The sequence below is a fragment of the Heterodontus francisci genome, chromosome 35 (genome assembly GCF_036365525.1).
Source record: "Heterodontus francisci isolate sHetFra1 chromosome 35, sHetFra1.hap1, whole genome shotgun sequence".
Taxonomy (NCBI): domain Eukaryota; kingdom Metazoa; phylum Chordata; class Chondrichthyes; order Heterodontiformes; family Heterodontidae; genus Heterodontus; species Heterodontus francisci.
In genome coordinates, this window is record NC_090405.1 from 56,473,482 (window position 1) to 56,493,137 (window position 19,656).

General features: G+C 48.9%; 1 protein-coding gene across 1 annotated transcript in view; it reads left to right on the top strand.

The window, feature by feature from the left end:
- LOC137350550 (transient receptor potential cation channel subfamily M member 1-like) overlaps window positions 1-18,950 on the top strand; it is a 76,178-nt gene extending 57,228 nt beyond the window's left edge. The window contains exons 19-24 of the mRNA XM_068015209.1: window positions 972-1,146; window positions 2,429-2,449; window positions 12,136-12,280; window positions 12,774-12,964; window positions 15,271-15,403; window positions 16,236-18,950. Of these exons, the coding sequence (XP_067871310.1) occupies window positions 972-1,146; window positions 2,429-2,449; window positions 12,136-12,280; window positions 12,774-12,964; window positions 15,271-15,403; window positions 16,236-17,580 (2,010 nt within the window). The 3' untranslated portion in view covers window positions 17,581-18,950. The remainder of the gene's footprint in view (window positions 1-971; window positions 1,147-2,428; window positions 2,450-12,135; window positions 12,281-12,773; window positions 12,965-15,270; window positions 15,404-16,235) is intronic.
- Window positions 18,951-19,656: the final 706 nt, after the last annotated feature.

A 19,656-nucleotide genomic window follows, 5' to 3' on the forward strand; every position in this document is an offset into this window, starting at 1 on the left:
AAGTAGCTGCAGCTGGATACACTTCCTGCACACGTGTTTGCCCTGGACACTGAAAGTGTCCCTGACTTTCCAGATTGCACAGGAGGAGCACTCCACGCTGCCGAGCTGCCCTGTCATGACTTACCCTTAATTTACTCCTTTAAATTACTCAAAAATTAGAGATTTTTTACACTAGGGACCTTGATTCCCTAAAAAACACTACTTACTAGATAAAAAAAACTGTAGACCATTACCTTCAGGCTAACACCATTAGTTATGTATTTGCAATTAAGATAATTATACAAACATTAAGCCAGCAAGAACTTGGTAGTACAATACTTCATACAGCGAGAATTAATCCATCAGCTGTTAAAATATTCTACTTAGAACATATTTATTATTCAGTCCCATAACCTGCAAGATTTTTGGATGAAACAATTTTTTTTAGACTTCCCAATGCAGTGTCATTGGTGCGTAATATGGTTTCCACATTGCTCTAATAGTGTTAAACTATGTAAGTTTATTGTACTGAACTAAAGTTATTGAAGGATTGAAGTCTGCATGTTTACTGCCTTCATTTCATTCATCGACTTTCGTTTGAATAACTGAGATGAAGAATTAATCAGTTTGCTCAACTTGAAGATTTACATATATGAATGTTTCAAAGACAGATTGCCCAGAATGAACTAGGTTCTGACAACAGAAAGTGGCACTAAAAACAGAAGCTACTGACACTCATTGAATTTGTGGATGTATCTGGCCAGTTTTGTGTCATGGCTATTGCTGCACACTCCCCCAGCTCTGTTATAGACAGAAATTGATCCCTTTAAATGTAGAGCTAACTGAAGTCAATTCATAAATTATAATACAAAAATAAAATACTGCAGATGCTGGAAATCTGAAACAAAAACAGAAAATACTGGAAATACTGAGCAGGTCAGGCAGCATCTGTGGAGAGAAAGACATATAGGTATCTAACTGCTCTGTTACAGATGGTCGATATGCTGTACTTTGTTGTCATTATGCTGGTGGTCCTGATGAGTTTCGGAGTGTCGAGACAAGCAATTCTACACCCGGATGAGGAGCCTTCCTGGAGATTGGCCCGAAACATTTTTTACATGCCGTACTGGATGATCTATGGAGAGGTGTTTGCGGATCAGATAGACCGTAAGACTAGAATTTATAGTAAGACTCTGCTTCCTGTTTCTTGGGCAGATGATCATTACCAAAGTAGCCAGGCTGATGTCAAGGGTTACTGCCACCATTAATGTTTGAAGCAGTAACATTCTGACATACAGCAGGCAGCCCCAATAATCCCCTCATTTCTTCCCCATCTCTCCTGAGGGTGCTGACCCCAGTTGGGGTACAGTTCCACAGGCACCAATTGCACTCTCGTAATTGACCAGGATGTTTAACCATGGGATGCATCACTCACAAATCTGATCTATTCTCATCCGACATTGACATATGCACACTGAGTGCAGGAGTCACTGGGCAGAGACCAGGATCAAGAACCCACCTGAGACCAAAGCTGAAGGCAGTTATAACATAAATGAGCCGGCCTGGCTAGGTCAACTAACCAAGCATGGAAAAGCTCTCAAACTGACCCTTCTTTGGTCTGTGCTGAGCCATGACATCTAATCAGTGAAGCATTGAGAAGTTAGAATTTCATTAAATAAATATTGACAGTGTTCAAATCTAACTGGCTACCAATTCCAGGAGACTAGCCTGTTGAAGGGCAAGAAATGAATTTACAATAAACAAGATTAAGGAAAGTACAGATTGAGGGGCCTTTAACTCCTGATACCATACAGTAGTGAGATGGTGAATCTACTGCTTCATTTGGAGAAAGGACAATGCAGCTCTTCATTTTCAGAAATAGCTACTAGACCAATTGGAGCAATGTTGATGGAAATATTGATGTGAGTTACAGCCCATGACCCAACCGGGATCAGCAAACATACTGGTGTCTTTCAGATTTGAAAGATGAATTATTTATTTTATATTGGAAAATGGGACCCAAAACCTGGCTGAATATTTTATACAACAATTTCACAGCCACAAAGAGGAAAATACTTCACACATTTGAGCCACATGTGAAATTCTATGGAACTTTTAAAATTAGCTGCAGATCGTTGTGTAAAACAATCACCTGCCACGTCTAGTCTTTGCATTCATGGAGAGTGAAGTTGGTTTATCAATCCTCAGTACAAAGAAGTGTGTGTTAATTTGAGCGTGTACTGAAGAGTGAGATTGTGTGTTTTATTCAGTATTTGTTCTCTATATTTCCCTAGCCTGACCTCTCTATACTTCATACTCCAGGACTGCAACAAGTTTTATTTTATGTATATATGACAGGAATTCTTGTTTTTGATGTGTGGAGATTTGCTCTCATTGTCCTATTTTGTTTTCTTCATTTCCGCTCTACCCTGATGGAATCTCGCACTAGTTTACGCCATGGAAATTAATCGTAAGTGTGAAAGGTGCTGCTGGGGGAGGCAGGTAGTTTTTGTTTAGTGGGTATGATTTGATGATATGCAGTATCATCTACATTGTCTACATTGCTTTCATTGATCTCACCAAAGCCTTTGACCTCGTCAGCAGACGTGGTCTCTTCAGACTACTAGAAAAGATCGGATGTCCACCAAAGCTACTAAGTATCATCACCTCATTCCATGACAATATGAAAGGCACAATTCAACATGGTGGCTCCTCATCAGAGCCCTTTCCTATCCTGAGTGGTGTGAAACAGGGTTGTGTTCTCGCACCCACACTTTTTGGGATTTTCTTCTCCCTGCTGCTTTCACATGCGTTCAAATCCTCTGAAGAAGGAATTTTCCTCCACACAAGATCAGGGGGCAGGTTGTTCAACCTTGCCCGTCTAAGAGCGAAGTCCAAAGTACGGAAAGTCCTCATCAGAGAACTCCTCTTTGCTGACGATGCTGCTTTAACATCTCACACTGAAGAATGCCTGCAGAGTCTCATCGACAGGTTTGCGTCTGCCTGCAATGAATTTGGCCTAACCATCAGCCTCAAGAAAACGAACATCATGGGGCAGGATGTCAGAAATGCTCCATCCATCAATATTGGCGACCACGCTCTGGAAGTGGTTCAAGAGTTCACCTACCTAGGCTCAACTATCACCAGTAACCTGTCTCTAGATGCAGAAATCAACAAGCGCATGGGTAAGGCTTCCACTGCTATGTTCAGACTGGCCAAGAGAGTGTGGGAAAATGGCGCACTGACACGGAACACAAAAGTCCGAGTGTATCAGGCCTGTGTCCTCAGTACCTTGCTCTACGGCAGCGAGGCCTGGACAACGTATGCCAGCCAAGAGCGACGTCTCAATTCATTCCATCTTCGCTGCCTTCGGAGAATACTTGGCATCAGGTGGCAGGACTATATCTCCAACACAGAAGTCCTTGAAGCGGCCAACATCCCCAGCTTATACACACTACTGAGTCAGCGGCGCTTGAGATGGCTTGGCCATGTGAGCCGCATGGAAGATGGCAGGATCCCCAAAGACACATTGTACAGCGAGCTCGCCACTGGTATCAGACCCACCGGCCGTCCATGTCTCCGTTATAAAGACGTCTGCAAACGCGACATGAAATCGTGTGACATTGATCACAAGTCGTGGGAGTCAGTTGCCAGCATTCGCCAGAGCTGGCGGGCAGCCATAAAGACAGGGCTAAATTGTGGCGAGTCGAAGAGACTTAGTAGTTGGCAGGAAAAAAGACAGAGGCGCAAGGGGAGAGCCAACTGTGCAACAGCCCCAACAAACAAATTTCTCTGCAGCACCTGTGGAAGAGCCTGTCACTCCAGAATTGGCCTTTATAGCCACTCCAGGCGCTGCTTCACAAACCACTGACCACCTCCAGGCGCGTATCCATTGTCTCTCGAGATAAGGAGGCCCAAAAGAAAAAAAAAAGAAAAGAAAAGATGCAGTATCTGTGTTTGTGATTCTGTTCTCTAGTCACAAAGGCTGGATATAAACCTACCAGCCCTTAACTGAGTCATTTCTATTCATTATTGAGTTTAGTTTGATCTTAAAGGGCTGAAGTTCATAAGCCACAGGGTCTGGTTGGAGTGATTAAAGTCGTTCCAAGCCTGCCAGCCCAGCCCGGCTGTGAGGATCTGTCAGTTTATACACTTGTTATGTTAAAGGCAGTGGCACAAATGATGTCATTGCTTCATGAGTTATATTGAGCCTCTGTTTCCTGTGAAATTCAGGCACAACGTGTGAGCAAATCAGGAGATGTTACTCACTTCAAGGTACTGGCCATGCAGGCAACTTAACCCATATACACGCTGCATATACTGGATATAATCCTCCCAGCCATTAACCAAGACTTTTCTGTTATCTAATCCCTGTGCTGCAATAAAATATAAAGAGGTGAGGTTCAAAAGGGGTAACCCAGGTGCGGACTGTCAGTGTGTGCAGCTTTGTATTTATACATCAGTGTTTGCTCACAACAATCACTCTGCCCTTCTTAGCTCCCCCCAGAATGTGCCACAATTCTGTACTGCCCCCCATATTCTGCCAATGGTCAGCCCCCCACGTTTTGCCAGTGGTCAGCCCCCCACGTTTTGCCAATGGTCAGCCCCCCACATTCTGCCAGTGGTCAGCCCCCCCACATTTTGCCAGTGGTCAGCCCCCCACGTTCTGCCAGTGGTCAGCCCCCCACGTTTTGCCAATGGTCAGCCCCCCCACGTTCTGCCAGTGGTCAGCCCCCACGTTCTGCCAGTGGTCAGCCCCCACGTTTTGCCAATGGTCAGCCTCCCACGTTTTGCCAATGGTCAGCCCCCTACATTTTGCCGATGGTCAGCCCCCCACGTTTTGCCAATGGTCAGCCCCCTACATTTTGCCAATGGTCAGCCCCCTACATTTTGCCAATGGTCAGCCCCCCACGTTTTGCCAATGGTCAGCCCCCCACGTTTTGCCAATGGTCAGCCCCCCACATTTTGCCAATGGTCAGCCCCCCACATTTTGCCAATGGTCAGCCCCCCATGTTTTGCCAGTGGTCAGCCCCCTACATTTTGCCAATGGTCAGCCCCCCATGTTTTGCCAGTGGTCAGCCCCCCACATTTTGCCAATGGTCAGCCCCCCACGTTTTGCCAATGGTCAGCCCCCTACATTTTGCCAATGGTCAGCCCCCCATGTTTTGCCAGTGGTCAGCCCCCCACATTTTGCCAATGGTCAGCCCCCCACGTTTTGCCGATGGTCAGCCCCCTACATTTTGCCGATGGTCAGCCCCCCACGTTTTGCCAATGGTCAGCCCCCCATGTTTTGCCAATGGTCAGCCCCCTACATTTTGCCGATGGTCAGCCCCCCACGTTTTGCCAATGGTCAGCCCCCCATGTTTTGCCAATGGTCAGCCCCCCACGTTTTGCCAATGGTCAGCCCCCCACGTTTTACCAATGGTCAGCCCCCTACATTTTGCCAATGGTTAGCCCCCCATGTTTTGCCAGTGGTCAGCCCCCCACATTTTGCCAATGGTCAGCCCCCCACGTTTTACCAATGGTCAGCCCCCTACATTTTACCAATGGTCAGCCCCCCACGTTTTGCCAGTGGTCAGCGCCCCACGTTTTGCCAGTGGTCAGCCCCCCACGTTTTGCCAATGGTCAGCCCCCCACGTTTTGCCAATGGTCAGCCCCCCACATTCTGCCAGTGGTCAGCCCCCCCACATTTTGCCAATGGTCAGCCCCCCACGTTTTACCAATGGTCAGCCCCCTACATTTTGCCAATGGTTAGCCCCCCATGTTTTGCCAGTGGTCAGCCCCCCACATTTTGCCAATGGTCAGCCCCCCACGTTTAACCAATGGTCAGCCCCCTACATTTTACCAATGGTCAGCCCCCCACATTTTGCCAATGGTCAGCCCCCTACATTTTACCAATGGTCAGCCCCCCACGTTTTGCCAGTGGTCAGCGCCCCACGTTTTGCCAGTGGTCAGCCCCTCACGTTTTGCCAATGGTCAGCCCCCCACGTTTTGCCAATGGTCAGCCCCCCACATTCTGCCAGTGGTCAGCCCCCCCACATTTTGCCAGTGGTCAGCCCCCCACATTCTGCCAGTGGTCAGCCCCCCACGTTTTGCCAATGGTCAGCCCCCCCACGTTCTGCCAGTGGTCAGCCCCCACGTTTTGCCAATGGTCAGCCTCCCATGTTTTGCCAGTGGTCAGCCCCCTACATTTTGCCGATGGTCAGCCCCCCACGTTTTGCCAATGGTCAGCCCCCTACATTTTGCCAATGGTCAGCCCCCCACATTTTACCAATGGTCAGCCCCCCACGTTTTGCCAGTGGTCAGCCCCCCACGTTTTACCAATGGTCAGCCCCCTACATTTTGCCAATGGTCAGCCCCCCATGTTTTGCCAGTGGTCAGCCCCCCACATTTTGCCAAAGGTCAGCCCCCCACATTTTGCCAATGGTCAGCCCCCCACGTTTTACCAATGGTCAGCCCCCCATGTTTTGCCAATGGTCAGCCCCCCCACGTTTTGCCAGTGGTCAGCCCCCCACGTTTTACCAATGGTCAGCCCCCTACATTTTGCCAATGGTCAGCCCCCCATGTTTTGCCAGTGGTCAGCCCCCCACATTTTGCCAAAGGTCAGCCCCCCACATTTTGCCAATGGTCAGCCCCCCACGTTTTACCAATGGTCAGCCCCCCACATTTTGCCAATGGTCAGCCCCCCACGTTTTACCAATGGTCAGCCCCCTACATTTTGCCAATGGTCAGCCCCCCACGTTTTGCCAATGGTCAGCCCCCCACGTTTTGCCAATGGTCAGCCCCCTACATTTTGCCAATGGTCAGCCCCCCACATTTTGCCAATGGTCAGCCCCCCATGTTTTGCCAGTGGTCAGCCCCCTACATTTTGCCAATGGTCAGCCCCCCATGTTTTGCCAGTGGTCAGCCCCCCACATTTTGCCAATGGTCAGCCCCCCACGTTTTGCCAATGGTCAGCCCCCTACATTTTGCCAATGGTCAGCCCCCCATGTTTTGCCAGTGGTCAGCCCCCCACATTTTGCCAATGGTCAGCCCCCCACGTTTTGCCAATGGTCAGCCCCCTACATTTTGCCGATGGTCAGCCCCCCACGTTTTGCCAATGGTCAGCCCCCCATGTTTTGCCAATGGTCAGCCCCCTACATTTTGCCGATGGTCAGCCCCCTACATTTTGCCGATGGTCAGCCCCCCACGTTTTGCCAATGGTCAGCCCCCCATGTTTTGCCAATGGTCAGCCCCCTACATTTTGCCAATGGTTAGCCCCCCACGTTTTGCCAGTGGTCAGCCCCCCACATTTTGCCAATGGTCAGCCCCCCACGTTTTACCAATGGTCAGCCCCCTACATTTTACCAATGGTCAGCCCCCCACGTTTTGCCAGTGGTCAGCGCCCCACGTTTTGCCAGTGGTCAGCCCCCCACGTTTTGCCAATGGTCAGCCCCCCACGTTTTGCCAATGGTCAGCCCCCCACATTCTGCCAGTGGTCAGCCCCCCCACATTTTGCCAATGGTCAGCCCCCCACGTTTTACCAATGGTCAGCCCCCTACATTTTGCCAATGGTTAGCCCCCCATGTTTTGCCAGTGGTCAGCCCCCCACATTTTGCCAATGGTCAGCCCCCCACGTTTAACCAATGGTCAGCCCCCTACATTTTACCAATGGTCAGCCCCCCACATTTTGCCAATGGTCAGCCCCCTACATTTTACCAATGGTCAGCCCCCCACGTTTTGCCAGTGGTCAGCGCCCCACGTTTTGCCAGTGGTCAGCCCCCCACGTTTTGCCAATGGTCAGCCCCCCACATTCTGCCAGTGGTCAGCCCCCCCACATTTTGCCAGTGGTCAGCCCCCCACATTCTGCCAGTGGTCAGCCCCCCACGTTTTGCCAATGGTCAGCCCCCCCACGTTCTGCCAGTGGTCAGCCCCCACGTTTTGCCAATGGTCAGCCTCCCATGTTTTGCCAGTGGTCAGCCCCCTACATTTTGCCGATGGTCAGCCCCCCACGTTTTGCCAATGGTCAGCCCCCTACATTTTGCCAATGGTCAGCCCCCCACATTTTACCAATGGTCAGCCCCCCACGTTTTGCCAGTGGTCAGCCCCCCACGTTTTACCAATGGTCAGCCCCCTACATTTTGCCAATGGTCAGCCCCCCATGTTTTGCCAGTGGTCAGCCCCCCACATTTTGCCAAAGGTCAGCCCCCCACATTTTGCCAATGGTCAGCCCCCCACGTTTTACCAATGGTCAGCCCCCCCACGTTTTGCCAGTGGTCAGCCCCCCACGTTTTACCAATGGTCAGCCCCCTACATTTTGCCAATGGTCAGCCCCCCATGTTTTGCCAGTGGTCAGCCCCCCACATTTTGCCAAAGGTCAGCCCCCCACATTTTGCCAATGGTCAGCCCCCCACGTTTTACCAATGGTCAGCCCCCCACATTTTGCCAATGGTCAGCCCCCCACGTTTTACCAATGGTCAGCCCCCTACATTTTGCCAATGGTTAGCCCCCCATGTTTTGCCAGTGGTCAGCCCCCTACATTTTGCCAATGGTCAGCCCCCCAAGTTTTACCAATGGTCAGCCCCCCATGTTTTGCCAATGGTCAGCCCCCCCACGTTTTGCCAGTGGTCAGCCCCCCACGTTTTACCAATGGTCAGCCCCCTACATTTTGCCAATGGTCAGCCCCCCATGTTTTGCCAGTGGTCAGCCCCCCACATTTTACCAGTGGTCAGCCCCCCACGTTTTACCAATGGTCAGCCCCCCACGTTTTACCAGTGGTCAGCCCCCCACATTTTGCCAATGGTCAGCCCCCCACGTTTTACCAATGGTCAGCCCCCCACGTTTTGCCAATGGTCAGCCCCCCACGTTTTACCAATGGTCAGCCCCCCACGTTTTACCAGTGGTCAGCCCCCCACATTTTGCCAATGGTCAGCCCCCCACGTTTTACCAATGGTCAGCCCCCCACATTTTGCCAATGGTCAGCCCCCCACGTTTTGCCAATGGTCAGCCCCCCACGTTTTACCAGTGGTCAGCCCCCCACGTTTTACCAATGGTCAGCCCCCCACATTTTGCCAATGGTCAGCCCCCCATGTTTTGCCAATGGTCAGCCCCCCACGTTTTACCAATGGTCAGCCCCCCACGTTTTGCCAATGGTCAGCCCCCCACGTTTTACCAATGGTCAGCCCCCCACATTTTGCCAATGGTCAGCCCCCCACGTTTTCCCAATGGTCAGCCCCCCACGTTTTACCAATGGTCAGCCCCCTACATTTTACCAATGGTTAACCCCCCACGTTTTGCCAATGGTCAGCCCCCCACGTTTTGCCAGTGGTCAGCGCCCCACGTTTTGCCAGTGGTCAGCGCCCCACGTTTTGCCAGTGGTCAGCCCCCCACGTTTTGCCAGTGGTCAGCCCCCCACGTTTTGCCAATGGTCAGCCCCCCACATTTTGCCAATGGTCAGCCCCCTACATTTTGCCAATGGTCAGCCCCCCATGTTCTGCCAGTGGTCAGCCCCCCACGTTTTGCCAATGGTCAGCCCCCCACATTTTACCAATGGTCAGCCCCCCACGTTTTGCCAATGGTCAGCCCCCCACGTTTTGCCAATGGTCAGCCCCCCCACGTTTTGCCAATGGTCAGCCCCCTACATTTTACCAATGGTCAGCCCCCCACGTTTTGCCAATGGTCAGCCCCCCACGTTTTGCCAATGGTCAGCCCCCTACATTTTGCCAGTGGTCAGCCCCCCACATTTTACCAGTGGTCAGCCCCCCACGTTTTACCAGTGGTCAGCCCCCCACGTTTTACCAATGGTCAGCCCCCCACATTTTGCCAATGGTCAGCCCCCTACATTTTACCAGTGGTCAGCCCCCCACGTTTTACCAATGGTCAGCCCCCCACATTTTGCCAATGGTCAGCCCCCTACATTTTACCAATGGTCAGCCCCCCACGTTTTACCAGTGGTCAGCCCCCCACGTTTTACCAGTGGTCAGCCCCCCACGTTTTACCAATGGTCAGCCCCCCACGTTTTACCAGTGGTCAGCCCCCCACGTTTTACCAATGGTCAGCCCCCTACATTTTGCCAGTGGTCAGCCCCCCACGTTTTACCAGTGGTCAGCCCCCCACGTTTTACCAATGGTCAGCCCCCCACGTTTTACCAATGGTCAGCCCCCCACATTTTGCCAATGGTCAGCCCCCCACGTTTTACCAATGGTCAGCCCCCCACATTTTGCCAATGGTCAGCCCCCCACGTTTTGCCAATGGTCAGCCCCCCACGTTTTACCAATGGTCAGCCCCCCACATTTTGCCAATGGTCAGCCCCCTACATTTTACCAATGGTCAGCCCCCCACGTTTTGCCAATGGTCAGCCCCCCACGTTTTGCCAGTGGTCAGCGCCCCACGTTTTGCCAGTGGTCAGCGCCCCACGTTTTGCCAGTGGTCAGCCCCCCACGTTTTGCCAGTGGTCAGCGCCCCACGTTTTGCCAATGGTCAGCCCCCCACGTTTTGCCAATGGTCAGCCCCCCACGTTTTGCCAGTGGTCAGCGCCCCACGTTTTGCCAATGGTCAGCCCCCCACGTTTTGCCAGTGGTCAGCCCCCCACGTTTTGCCAATGGTCAGCCCCCCACATTTTGCCAATGGTCAGCCCCCCACGTTTTACCAATGGTCAGCCCCCTACATTTTGCCAATGGTCAGCCCCCCACGTTTTACCAATGGTCAGCCCCCTACATTTTACCAATGGTCAGCCCCCCACGTTTTGCCAATGGTCAGCCCCCCACGTTTTGCCAGTGGTCAGCGCCCCACGTTTTGCCAGTGGTCAGCCCCCCACGTTTTGCCAGTGGTCAGCCCCCCACGTTTTGCCAATGGTCAGCCCCCCACGTTTTGCCAATGGTCAGCCCCCTACATTTTGCCAGTGGTCAGCCCCCCATGTTTTGCCAGTGGTCAGCCCCCCATGTTTTGCCAGTGGTCAGCCCCCCACGTTTTGCCAATGGTCAGCCCCCCACGTTTTGCCAATGGTCAGCCCCCTACATTTTGCCAATGGTCAGCCCCCCATGTTCTGCCAGTGGTCAGCCCCCCACGTTTTGCCAATGGTCAGCCCCCCACATTTTACCAATGGTCAGCCCCCCACGTTTTGCCAATGGTCAGCCCCCCACGTTTTGCCAATGGTCAGCCCCCCCACGTTTTGCCAATGGTCAGCCCCCTACATTTTGCCAATGGTCAGCCCCCCACGTTTTGCCAATGGTCAGCCCCCCACGTTTTGCCAGTGGTCAGCGCCCCACGTTTTGCCAGTGGTCAGCCCCCCACGTTTTGCCAGTGGTCAGCCCCCCACGTTTTGCCAATGGTCAGCCCCCCACGTTTTGCCAGTGGTCAGCCCCCCACATTTTGCCAATGGTCAGCCCCCCACGTTTTGCCAATGGTCAGCCCCCCACATTTTGCCAATGGTCAGCCCCCCACGTTTTACCAATGGTCAGCCCCCCACATTTTGCCAATGGTCAGCCCCCCACATTTTACCAATGGTCAGCCCCCCACGTTTTGCCAATGGTCAGCCCCCCACTTTTTGCCAGTGGTCAGCCCCCCACCTTTTGCCAATGGTCAGCCCCCTACATTTTGCCAATGGTCAGCCCCCCACATTTTACCAATGGTCAGCCCCCCACATTTTACCAATGGTCAGCCCCCCACATTTTACCAATGGTCAGCCCCCTACATTTTGCCAGTGGTCAGCCCCCCACATTTTACCAATGGTCAGCCCCCCACATTTTACCAATGGTCAGCCCCCTACATTTTGCCAGTGGTCAGCCCCCCACATTTTGCCAATGGTCAGCCCCCCACGTTTTGCCAATGGTCAGCCCCCCACGTTTTGCCAATGTTCAGCCCCCCATGTTTTGCCAATGTTCAGCCCCCTACATTTTGCCAATGGTCAGCCCCCCACCTTTTGCCAATGGTCAGCCCCCCACCTTTTGCCAATGGTCAGCCGCCCCACATTTTGGTCATGCGGTGCCTTGGCCCGCATGATAGTCGGATATGGGATCCCCTTCATGGTTCCTCATATGTTGAGGAGAAAATAAAAAACTGGGGGAAGGGGTCCTGTACCCTGAAATAAGTCAGTGAAATGGAGCATTGGGTTTGTGGTCAGTGCACTCGTGTCATTCCTTGTTTATATCAAACTGTGAGGAGTTTCTTTTCCTGTAGCTCCATGTGGAGAGAACCTATTTGATGATGATGGGAAGCGTCTCCCTCCCTGTATCCCAGGGGCCTGGATTATTCCTGCTATTATGGCTTGTTACCTGCTGGTCGCTAATGTCCTCCTCGTGAATCTTCTGATTGCTGTTTTCAAGTAAGAATCAGAATATTTAACATGTTCACCTTGCACCTCATAGCAGCTGATAGTTTAAACAAGCAGGAGATTATACTCAGCCTTGCAGTAGCTGACAATTTACCTGCTGCTGTCTCCTGTGGTTTACTTTGATCATTGTTCCTGTGAAGTCTCCTCTCTTGTTCCACCTGCTTTTCTTCGTCTCCATCTTCTTGGGATTGAATTAAGGCTTTTATTATATTGTTTCCGATTTCATTTCTTTCTTACCCTGGGTTTTAAAATGGTAGTACCCTCCCCTCTCTCTCTCTCACTTCCCTACCCTCCCCTCCCCAGCCCCTTCCACCCCCCCCCTTCCCCACCCTCCCATTTCCTCTCCCTCTCTCCCCTCCCATTCCCCTCCCCCTCCCCTCCCTCTCCCTGCTTCCTCTCCCTCTCTCCCCTCCTTTCCTCCTGGAATGTAGGCCCTGACCCTTTGTTTCTCTTGTTGCTGACTGCCCTGTCCTCTCTCCTGCAGCAATACTTTCCTGGAGGTGATTTCCATCTCGAACCAGGTGTGGAAGTTCCAGCGCTATCAGCTAATCTTAACATTCCACGAAAGGCCAGTCTTTCCTCCGCCACTTATCGTCTTCAGTTACCTGTCCATGATCACACGCCACTGCTGTCGCAGGAAAAACAAGGAGACGGAAGAACGGGACCGGGGTCTGAGTGTGTACACGACTGTACCAATAATAACTCTGCCTTACATCCCTGTACAACAGTCCCAGTCCCACAGTTCACCCACCAGCCATCCCTACCCCACCCTCCACCATAATCACCTTCCATCCTTACCCTCCCCAGGACCTCGAGGATTGGGGTAATCTCTGGATGGAAACTCGTGTTGAGATGAGCAAATTAGGGAGGTGTCCATGTGGCTGAAGGAGTAGTATGGGAAAGATGGTGTAGTATCAGGATGTAAAGGGTTAATACCGAAGACAATGAGAGACCCCTCCCACTGTACGAGTGATGATGTAACAGTCACATGAGATAGGCTTCAGAAGAAGGTACAGCAGCCCAAAGGATGCTAGCTTAGGTGTCTTGAGGAGAGTGTATATACAACTGTAAATAACAAAGAGTTGTTAGTTAACCTTTACCGGAGTCTAAGACTTTCTCTAGAATGCTCTAAAACAATACTAATACAAACACAACAACACAACAGTGGAGGTCCATGTCACGATTCATTGGCACCACTAGTGGGATAGGAAGGGACTGCACTGTTGAGATGGACTCCACCTGAACCAGGCTGGGACCAGAGTCACAGTGGAAAGGATAAATCGGGCAGTCATAAGGACTTTAAACCATGAATTCAGGGGGTGATGTGTCAGGGCTTGGATGGAAAAGGTAGTATAGATAATAGCTTAAAAAACAAATGAAGGAAAGAGAATAGAGTCACAGTCAGAAATTGTGCTTTTGGCACTACAGGTAAAGGGAAAAAAGATACAAATTTATTAAACAGGAAGAGAGAATTAAGAAATATGTAAGTAAAACATTAAAGCAGGAGGACAGGTTAGGGTGTGTGGCCCAAATAAGTGTCCTTTATACAAACATGTGGAGTATAAGGAACAAATTGCATTTGATAAAGTCCCTCATAAAAGATTGTTAGCTAAAGTTAAAGTTCATGGAATTGAAGGCAGATTATTGACCTAGTTAGTAAATTGGCTGAGTGACAGGAGACAGAGAGTCGGGATAATGGGCAGGTACTCTAATTGGCAGGATATGACTACTGGGGTCCCACACGGATCTATTTGCCGATTTAGATAGTGGGATAGAAAGCCACATCTCCAAATTTGCTGATGACACAAAGATAGGCATTGTCGGCAGTAGAGAAGGAAGTTTAAGATTGCAAAGAAATATTGATAGATTAAGTGAATGGACCAATCTGTGAAGGATGGATTTCAATGTAGGCAAATGTGGATAGAACAGGCTACTTTCTAAATGGTGAAAAGCTAGAAACAGTGGAGGACCAAAGAGACTTGGGGGTCCAGGTGCATAGATCATTAAAATGTCATGAATAGGTACAGAAAAGAATTAAAAGGGCTAATGGAATGCTGGCCTTTAGAATACACAGGGGTAGAGGTCATGCTACACCTATATAAAGCCCTGGTTAGATGACACCTGGAGTTACTGTGAGCCGTTCTGGGTTCGACACCTTAGGAAGGAGATATTGGGCTTGGAGGGAGTGCAGTGTAGATTTACCAGAATGATACCTGGACTCCAAGGAGAGGTTACACAATCTAGGATTGTATTTCTTGGAATTTAGATGGGTAAGGGGTGATTTGATCATTTTCAGGGGAACAGATAGAATAGATGGAGAAATGAAAACAGAAAGTTCTGGAAATACACAGCAAATCTGGCAGCATCTGTGGAGAAAGAAACAGAGTTAACGTTTCAGGTCTGTGACCTTTCATCAGAACACTGTTAACTCTGTTTCTCTCTCCACAGAAACTGTCTCACCTGCTGTATATTTTAGCATTTTCTATTTCCATTTTAGATTTCCAGCATCTGCAGTATTTTGGAGTAGATAGAGAAACTATTTCTGCTAGTTGCAGAGTCTAGGATTGGGAGCATAGTCTAAAAATTAGATTCAGATCCTTCAAAAGTGAAATAAGGAAACACTCATACATACAAAGGGTGCTAGATCAGTTGTTAATTTTAAATGAGATTGATGGATTTTTGTTATCCAAAGTTATTAAGGGATATTGGACCAAGGTGGGTATATGGAGTTAGGTCACAGATCAACCGTGATCTCATTGAATGGTGGAACAGGCTTGAGGGGCTGAATGGCCTACTCATGTTCTCATGTTCCTCTGTCCCTAGCCCCAGTTTCACTCTCCATTCCCACCCCCAGCAACATATCACTAAGCTTGGGTCTTTGTTTATTCAGCATTCAGACAGATTGGTCTTGATTTTTAATCATCTTTAACTTGGATCATGTGTGTATGAATAATATTCTTACTCCCCCTTCCTTGTGACAGAACTAATCCTCAGTGAGGAAGAGTTGAAGAAACTGCAGGAGTTTGAGGAGCAGTGTGTGGAACAGTACTTCACGCAGAAGGAAGACCGAGAGCAATCATCAAATGATGAGCGCATTCGGATCACAGCTGAAAGGTGGGTTGTCAGCTCTGGACGTGTCTTTTGTTCCAACAATATATCTTGTCAGGTGTAACTTTTCAAAGTGTGACAGGTCCAGTTCCAGATACACTGGCTGGATTTTCCTGCTTCTGTCTCTATTAAAATATCGGAGGCCACTCAGCCCCTTGAACCTCTCTAGCATTCAATTAGATCATAGCTGAACTGTATCTCAGCTCCATCTACGCTCCTTGATTCTGACACCCTTAATACCCTTGACCAATAAAAATCTTTTAATCTCAGTTTAGAAATTTTCAGTTGACCCCCAGCCTCAACAGCTTTTGGGGGAGAGAGTTCCAGATTTCCACAAACCTTTGTGTGAAGAAGTGCTTCCTGACATCATCCTTGAATGTCCCAGCTCGAATTTTAAGCTTATGCCCCCAATCTGGATTCCGTCACCAGAAGAAATAGTTTCTCTCATCTAGCATATCAAATTCTTTCATCAACTTAAACACCTCAATTAGATCAGCCTTTAATCTTCTATACTTGAGGAAATACAAGAATATTAAAGTGAGTATAATTTTAAACAAAAACAAAAAATGATGGAAATACTCAACAGGTCAGGCAACCTCTGTGGAGAGAGAAACAGAGTTAATGTTTCAGGTCTGTAGCCTTTCGTCAGGAATGAAAGATTAACTCTATTTCTCTCTCCACAGAGGCAGCCTGACTTGCTGAGTATTTCCAGCATTTTCTGCTTTTATTTCCGATTTCCAGTATCTGCAGTAATTTTATTTGAGTGTAATTTCAGTTAAGGACTTTACTAAAAAACTTGATCTTATTTATACGACAAATGCTTCCCTTGATTTTTCAGGGTGGAGAACATGGCAATGCGTTTGGAGGAAGTGAATGAGAGGGAACATTTCATGAAAGCTTCACTCCAAACTGTTGATATTCGATTGGCCCAACTGGAGGAGTTCTCTGGCCGCATGGTCAATGCGATGGAAAAGCTGGCAGGTATCGATAAGGCAGAGCTGACCCACACTCGCTCAAGATGCCCTTCAGAATGTGGTGATGCCTATCTGATCAGACAAAACAGCACTGAGGCAACAAGCATGTATCGTTTCCACATGGATGGAGATGAGACAACCTTTGAAGACAGCATTGGCCTGATGTCTCCTTCCATAGGATCTCACAGGAAGAGTTATTCCACTATTATGCTGAGAGATGAAAAGGAACTTGTGGAACAGAAAATGAATGTGACTCCAAAGCATCGGTTTAGGCTCCACCAATCATCCAGCACCCGCAGGCTGAAGGAAAGCAGCCTAAGGCTGGGAGTCACACAGGACCCCAGGAGTTTCAACTCCTGTGTAGATATCTTTGTTTCCTCATCTGATGGCTGTCAGACCCCACTGAACACGGAAAGGGAAACTAATTACCAAAGGTTCCTGCATAGAGGAGGAGCTGGGTTTAATGGAAAATCTGTAACAGGAGCTGAGTCAGTAGCACGAACAAAGTTGGAGGCTTGTTTCTCTTTTCCCTTAGAGAAGTCCAAAGCAGCTAACTACTATCCTTCACAGACTTATGGTGCATGCCAGACCACAGTAGTAAAGTCTAGAAGCATTGTGTTTGGCCTAGGAGGTATGGTTTCTGGTCAAGAGAAAAGCTGGAGCTCCGACTGTGGCTATATTATGGATCATGTACATTCTACCAGCCCCTCTGCTACAAACACCCCAAAATGGGTTACTCAGTGTGAGCGCGAGTTTTGTAAAAATGTGCCTGCAGAACAAGTGACAGTGGAAGAAGCCACTCGCCAAACATTACCATCCTCTCCTGAGACACTGGCAGAACAAAAGCAGGAGCTGACAGACACTGAGGATGACACTGACGCTGGGAGCTTTGTCTTGGATCCCTTCCCACCTAGAGCAGAGGTCCTGCGAACAGTCTCAAAGTCCAAAAACTTTCTAACTGTCACACCAGATAGATTCATCTCTTCGAGGTCAAAGAGTCTTCATGGACACAGCAGAAAAACAATGTCAATGATGGAAGAAAGCTTCAACAAACCGAAACAAGCATTCAGCACAAAAGACCTGCGGCAGGAGTGCGGAGACCCCCGGCAGGAGTGCGGAGACCCCCGGCAGGTGTGCGGAGACCCCCGGCGGACAGGCAGCAGCCGAGCAGCAGGCCCGAAGAAGAAATCCACTGAGACCTTTTGCTAAACGATTTCCTTCAGACTCCCATTACCCAAAGTCCCAATTGTTATCAGATGAACTTTAGTGCACCACTCTCACCACAGGTTTAGGCACTTGTTCTTACCAGTTTCTCTCCTCCCTCCCCTAAACATGCTAACCTTTGCTCTGGAACAGATACAAGACTACCAGCCAGATGCCCTGATACTTCCTTAACTGATCATTCTTCTGGGAGCTCTGACAGTTTTTTAAAAATGTTCATTCATGGGATGTGGGCGTCACTGGCCAGGCCAGCATTTATTGCCCATCCCTAATTGCCCTTGAGAAGGTGGTGTTGAGCTGCCTCCTTGAACCACTGCAGTCCATTAGGTGTAGATAACACCCACTGTGCTGTTAGGGAGTGAGTTCTGGGATTTTGATCCAGCGACAGTGAAGGAACGGCGATATAGTTCCAAGTTGGGATGGTGTGTGACTTGGAGGGGAACTTGCAGGTGGTGGTGTTCCCATGCATTTGCTGTCCTTGTCCTTCTAGTTGGTAGAAGTCGTGGGTTTGGAATGTGTTGTGGAAGGATGCTTTGGTGAGTTGCTGCAGTGCATCTTGTAGATTGAGGGTATGTTGCTGCCACTGTGCGTCGGTGGTGGAGGGAGTGAATGTTGAAGGTAGTGGATGGGGTGCCAAACAAGCAGGTTGATTTATACTGGATAGTGTCAAGCCTTGTAAGTGTCAAGATATTCTCCAGCTCCGTCACATTGTAAATTTATCCACTGGTATTTTAGCCTAGGTCCTGGGGTGACATTGAGGGTATGTTGTCATTTTGTACGTGAGAAAGTATATCAGATCAATTTTGTTAACATGAACTGTGTCAAAACCCACAAGAGCTGAATGAAAAAAAAACTTTAAACTTGTTACAGCGTAGTTACGAAACACTCGGCACATTTCTGATCAGTGTGTAAATACGGAATTTGATTGAATGAAATGTAGAAAAAAATTGGGTTTTTTTCTTGCAAGTAAATGAAATTATTTTTACCTCAGATTTCCTTCCTTCAGGATGTTTTTGATTTAAGAATTACACTGATGGTGGAGTATTCACTCACTTTATTTCCAAAATACTTTCAGAAACCCTGATTCCAGTGCTGCAGATACTGAACGTTAACTAACAATATACTGTAACCGTGAAGACTCAACAGTAACTTTAACCCACATCAGTCACTGGACCCCTGTTGTCTGACAGTCAACACTTTTTATACAGTGAATTTGTTTTCGCCAAATCTGTGGGTTTAAAATGTCCTGGTAACTTTCTGCAATTTGCTCAGTGGCTCAAAGTACTTGTGTTTTTCATGTTTGAAATCCTGGCTTACTGTGACTTAAAAATTTCCCTTTTCCCATGATTTTAGTCAGTATCTCAGAAGACAATAGTAATAAAAATGTTTGGTTTATTACGAGTGAATTCTTTGTTTTTTTTTAACAACCCCCCCCACCCCCCGAGTGTAAACAGTGTTTATTTAAACTGTGACTGTGATTCCGGCTCAATGTCCTGCTGATTTCATGGGCGAATTGTGTTCATGGGGAGTCATTCCCTAACCACTGACGCCATCCCTTTCCCTGTCACTTGTATTATTTGACCTCGAGATGAGCTTCTGACCACATCTGCACCATCTGACTTTTAACTCTGGAATCCTTCCTATTGTCTCCTATCTATTCCCTGTTTACTACCAGCTTTTTATGTATCCTAAATTGCTACATAACCAGGACTATGTAACTTGAGTTTTCCTGTGTCCATTTGTGTGTATATTTTGGCTGCTGCCTCCGAGGTGAGCCCATCATTTCCATTCCCACTTTGTTAATTTTTTTTACTTTTCTCTTTACCCCTCCTAGCTCATTCTCTCCTGTCCTCATGCCTCCTTTAATTTCTTTCATTTGCCCTCCTAAATCCTTCAGCACTCCTCCACCTTCCTGTTCTCCTGCCGCCGTCCCAGGCTTCACTCCCTCTTAGATAAGCCTACAGCTTCCTTCTATGCTTCTCTCCTCTGCAAGGTCCATCAAGGCACTCTGCTACCTCATTTCAAGCAGCAACCCCAATTGCTCCACCCTACTCTCGCACTGAC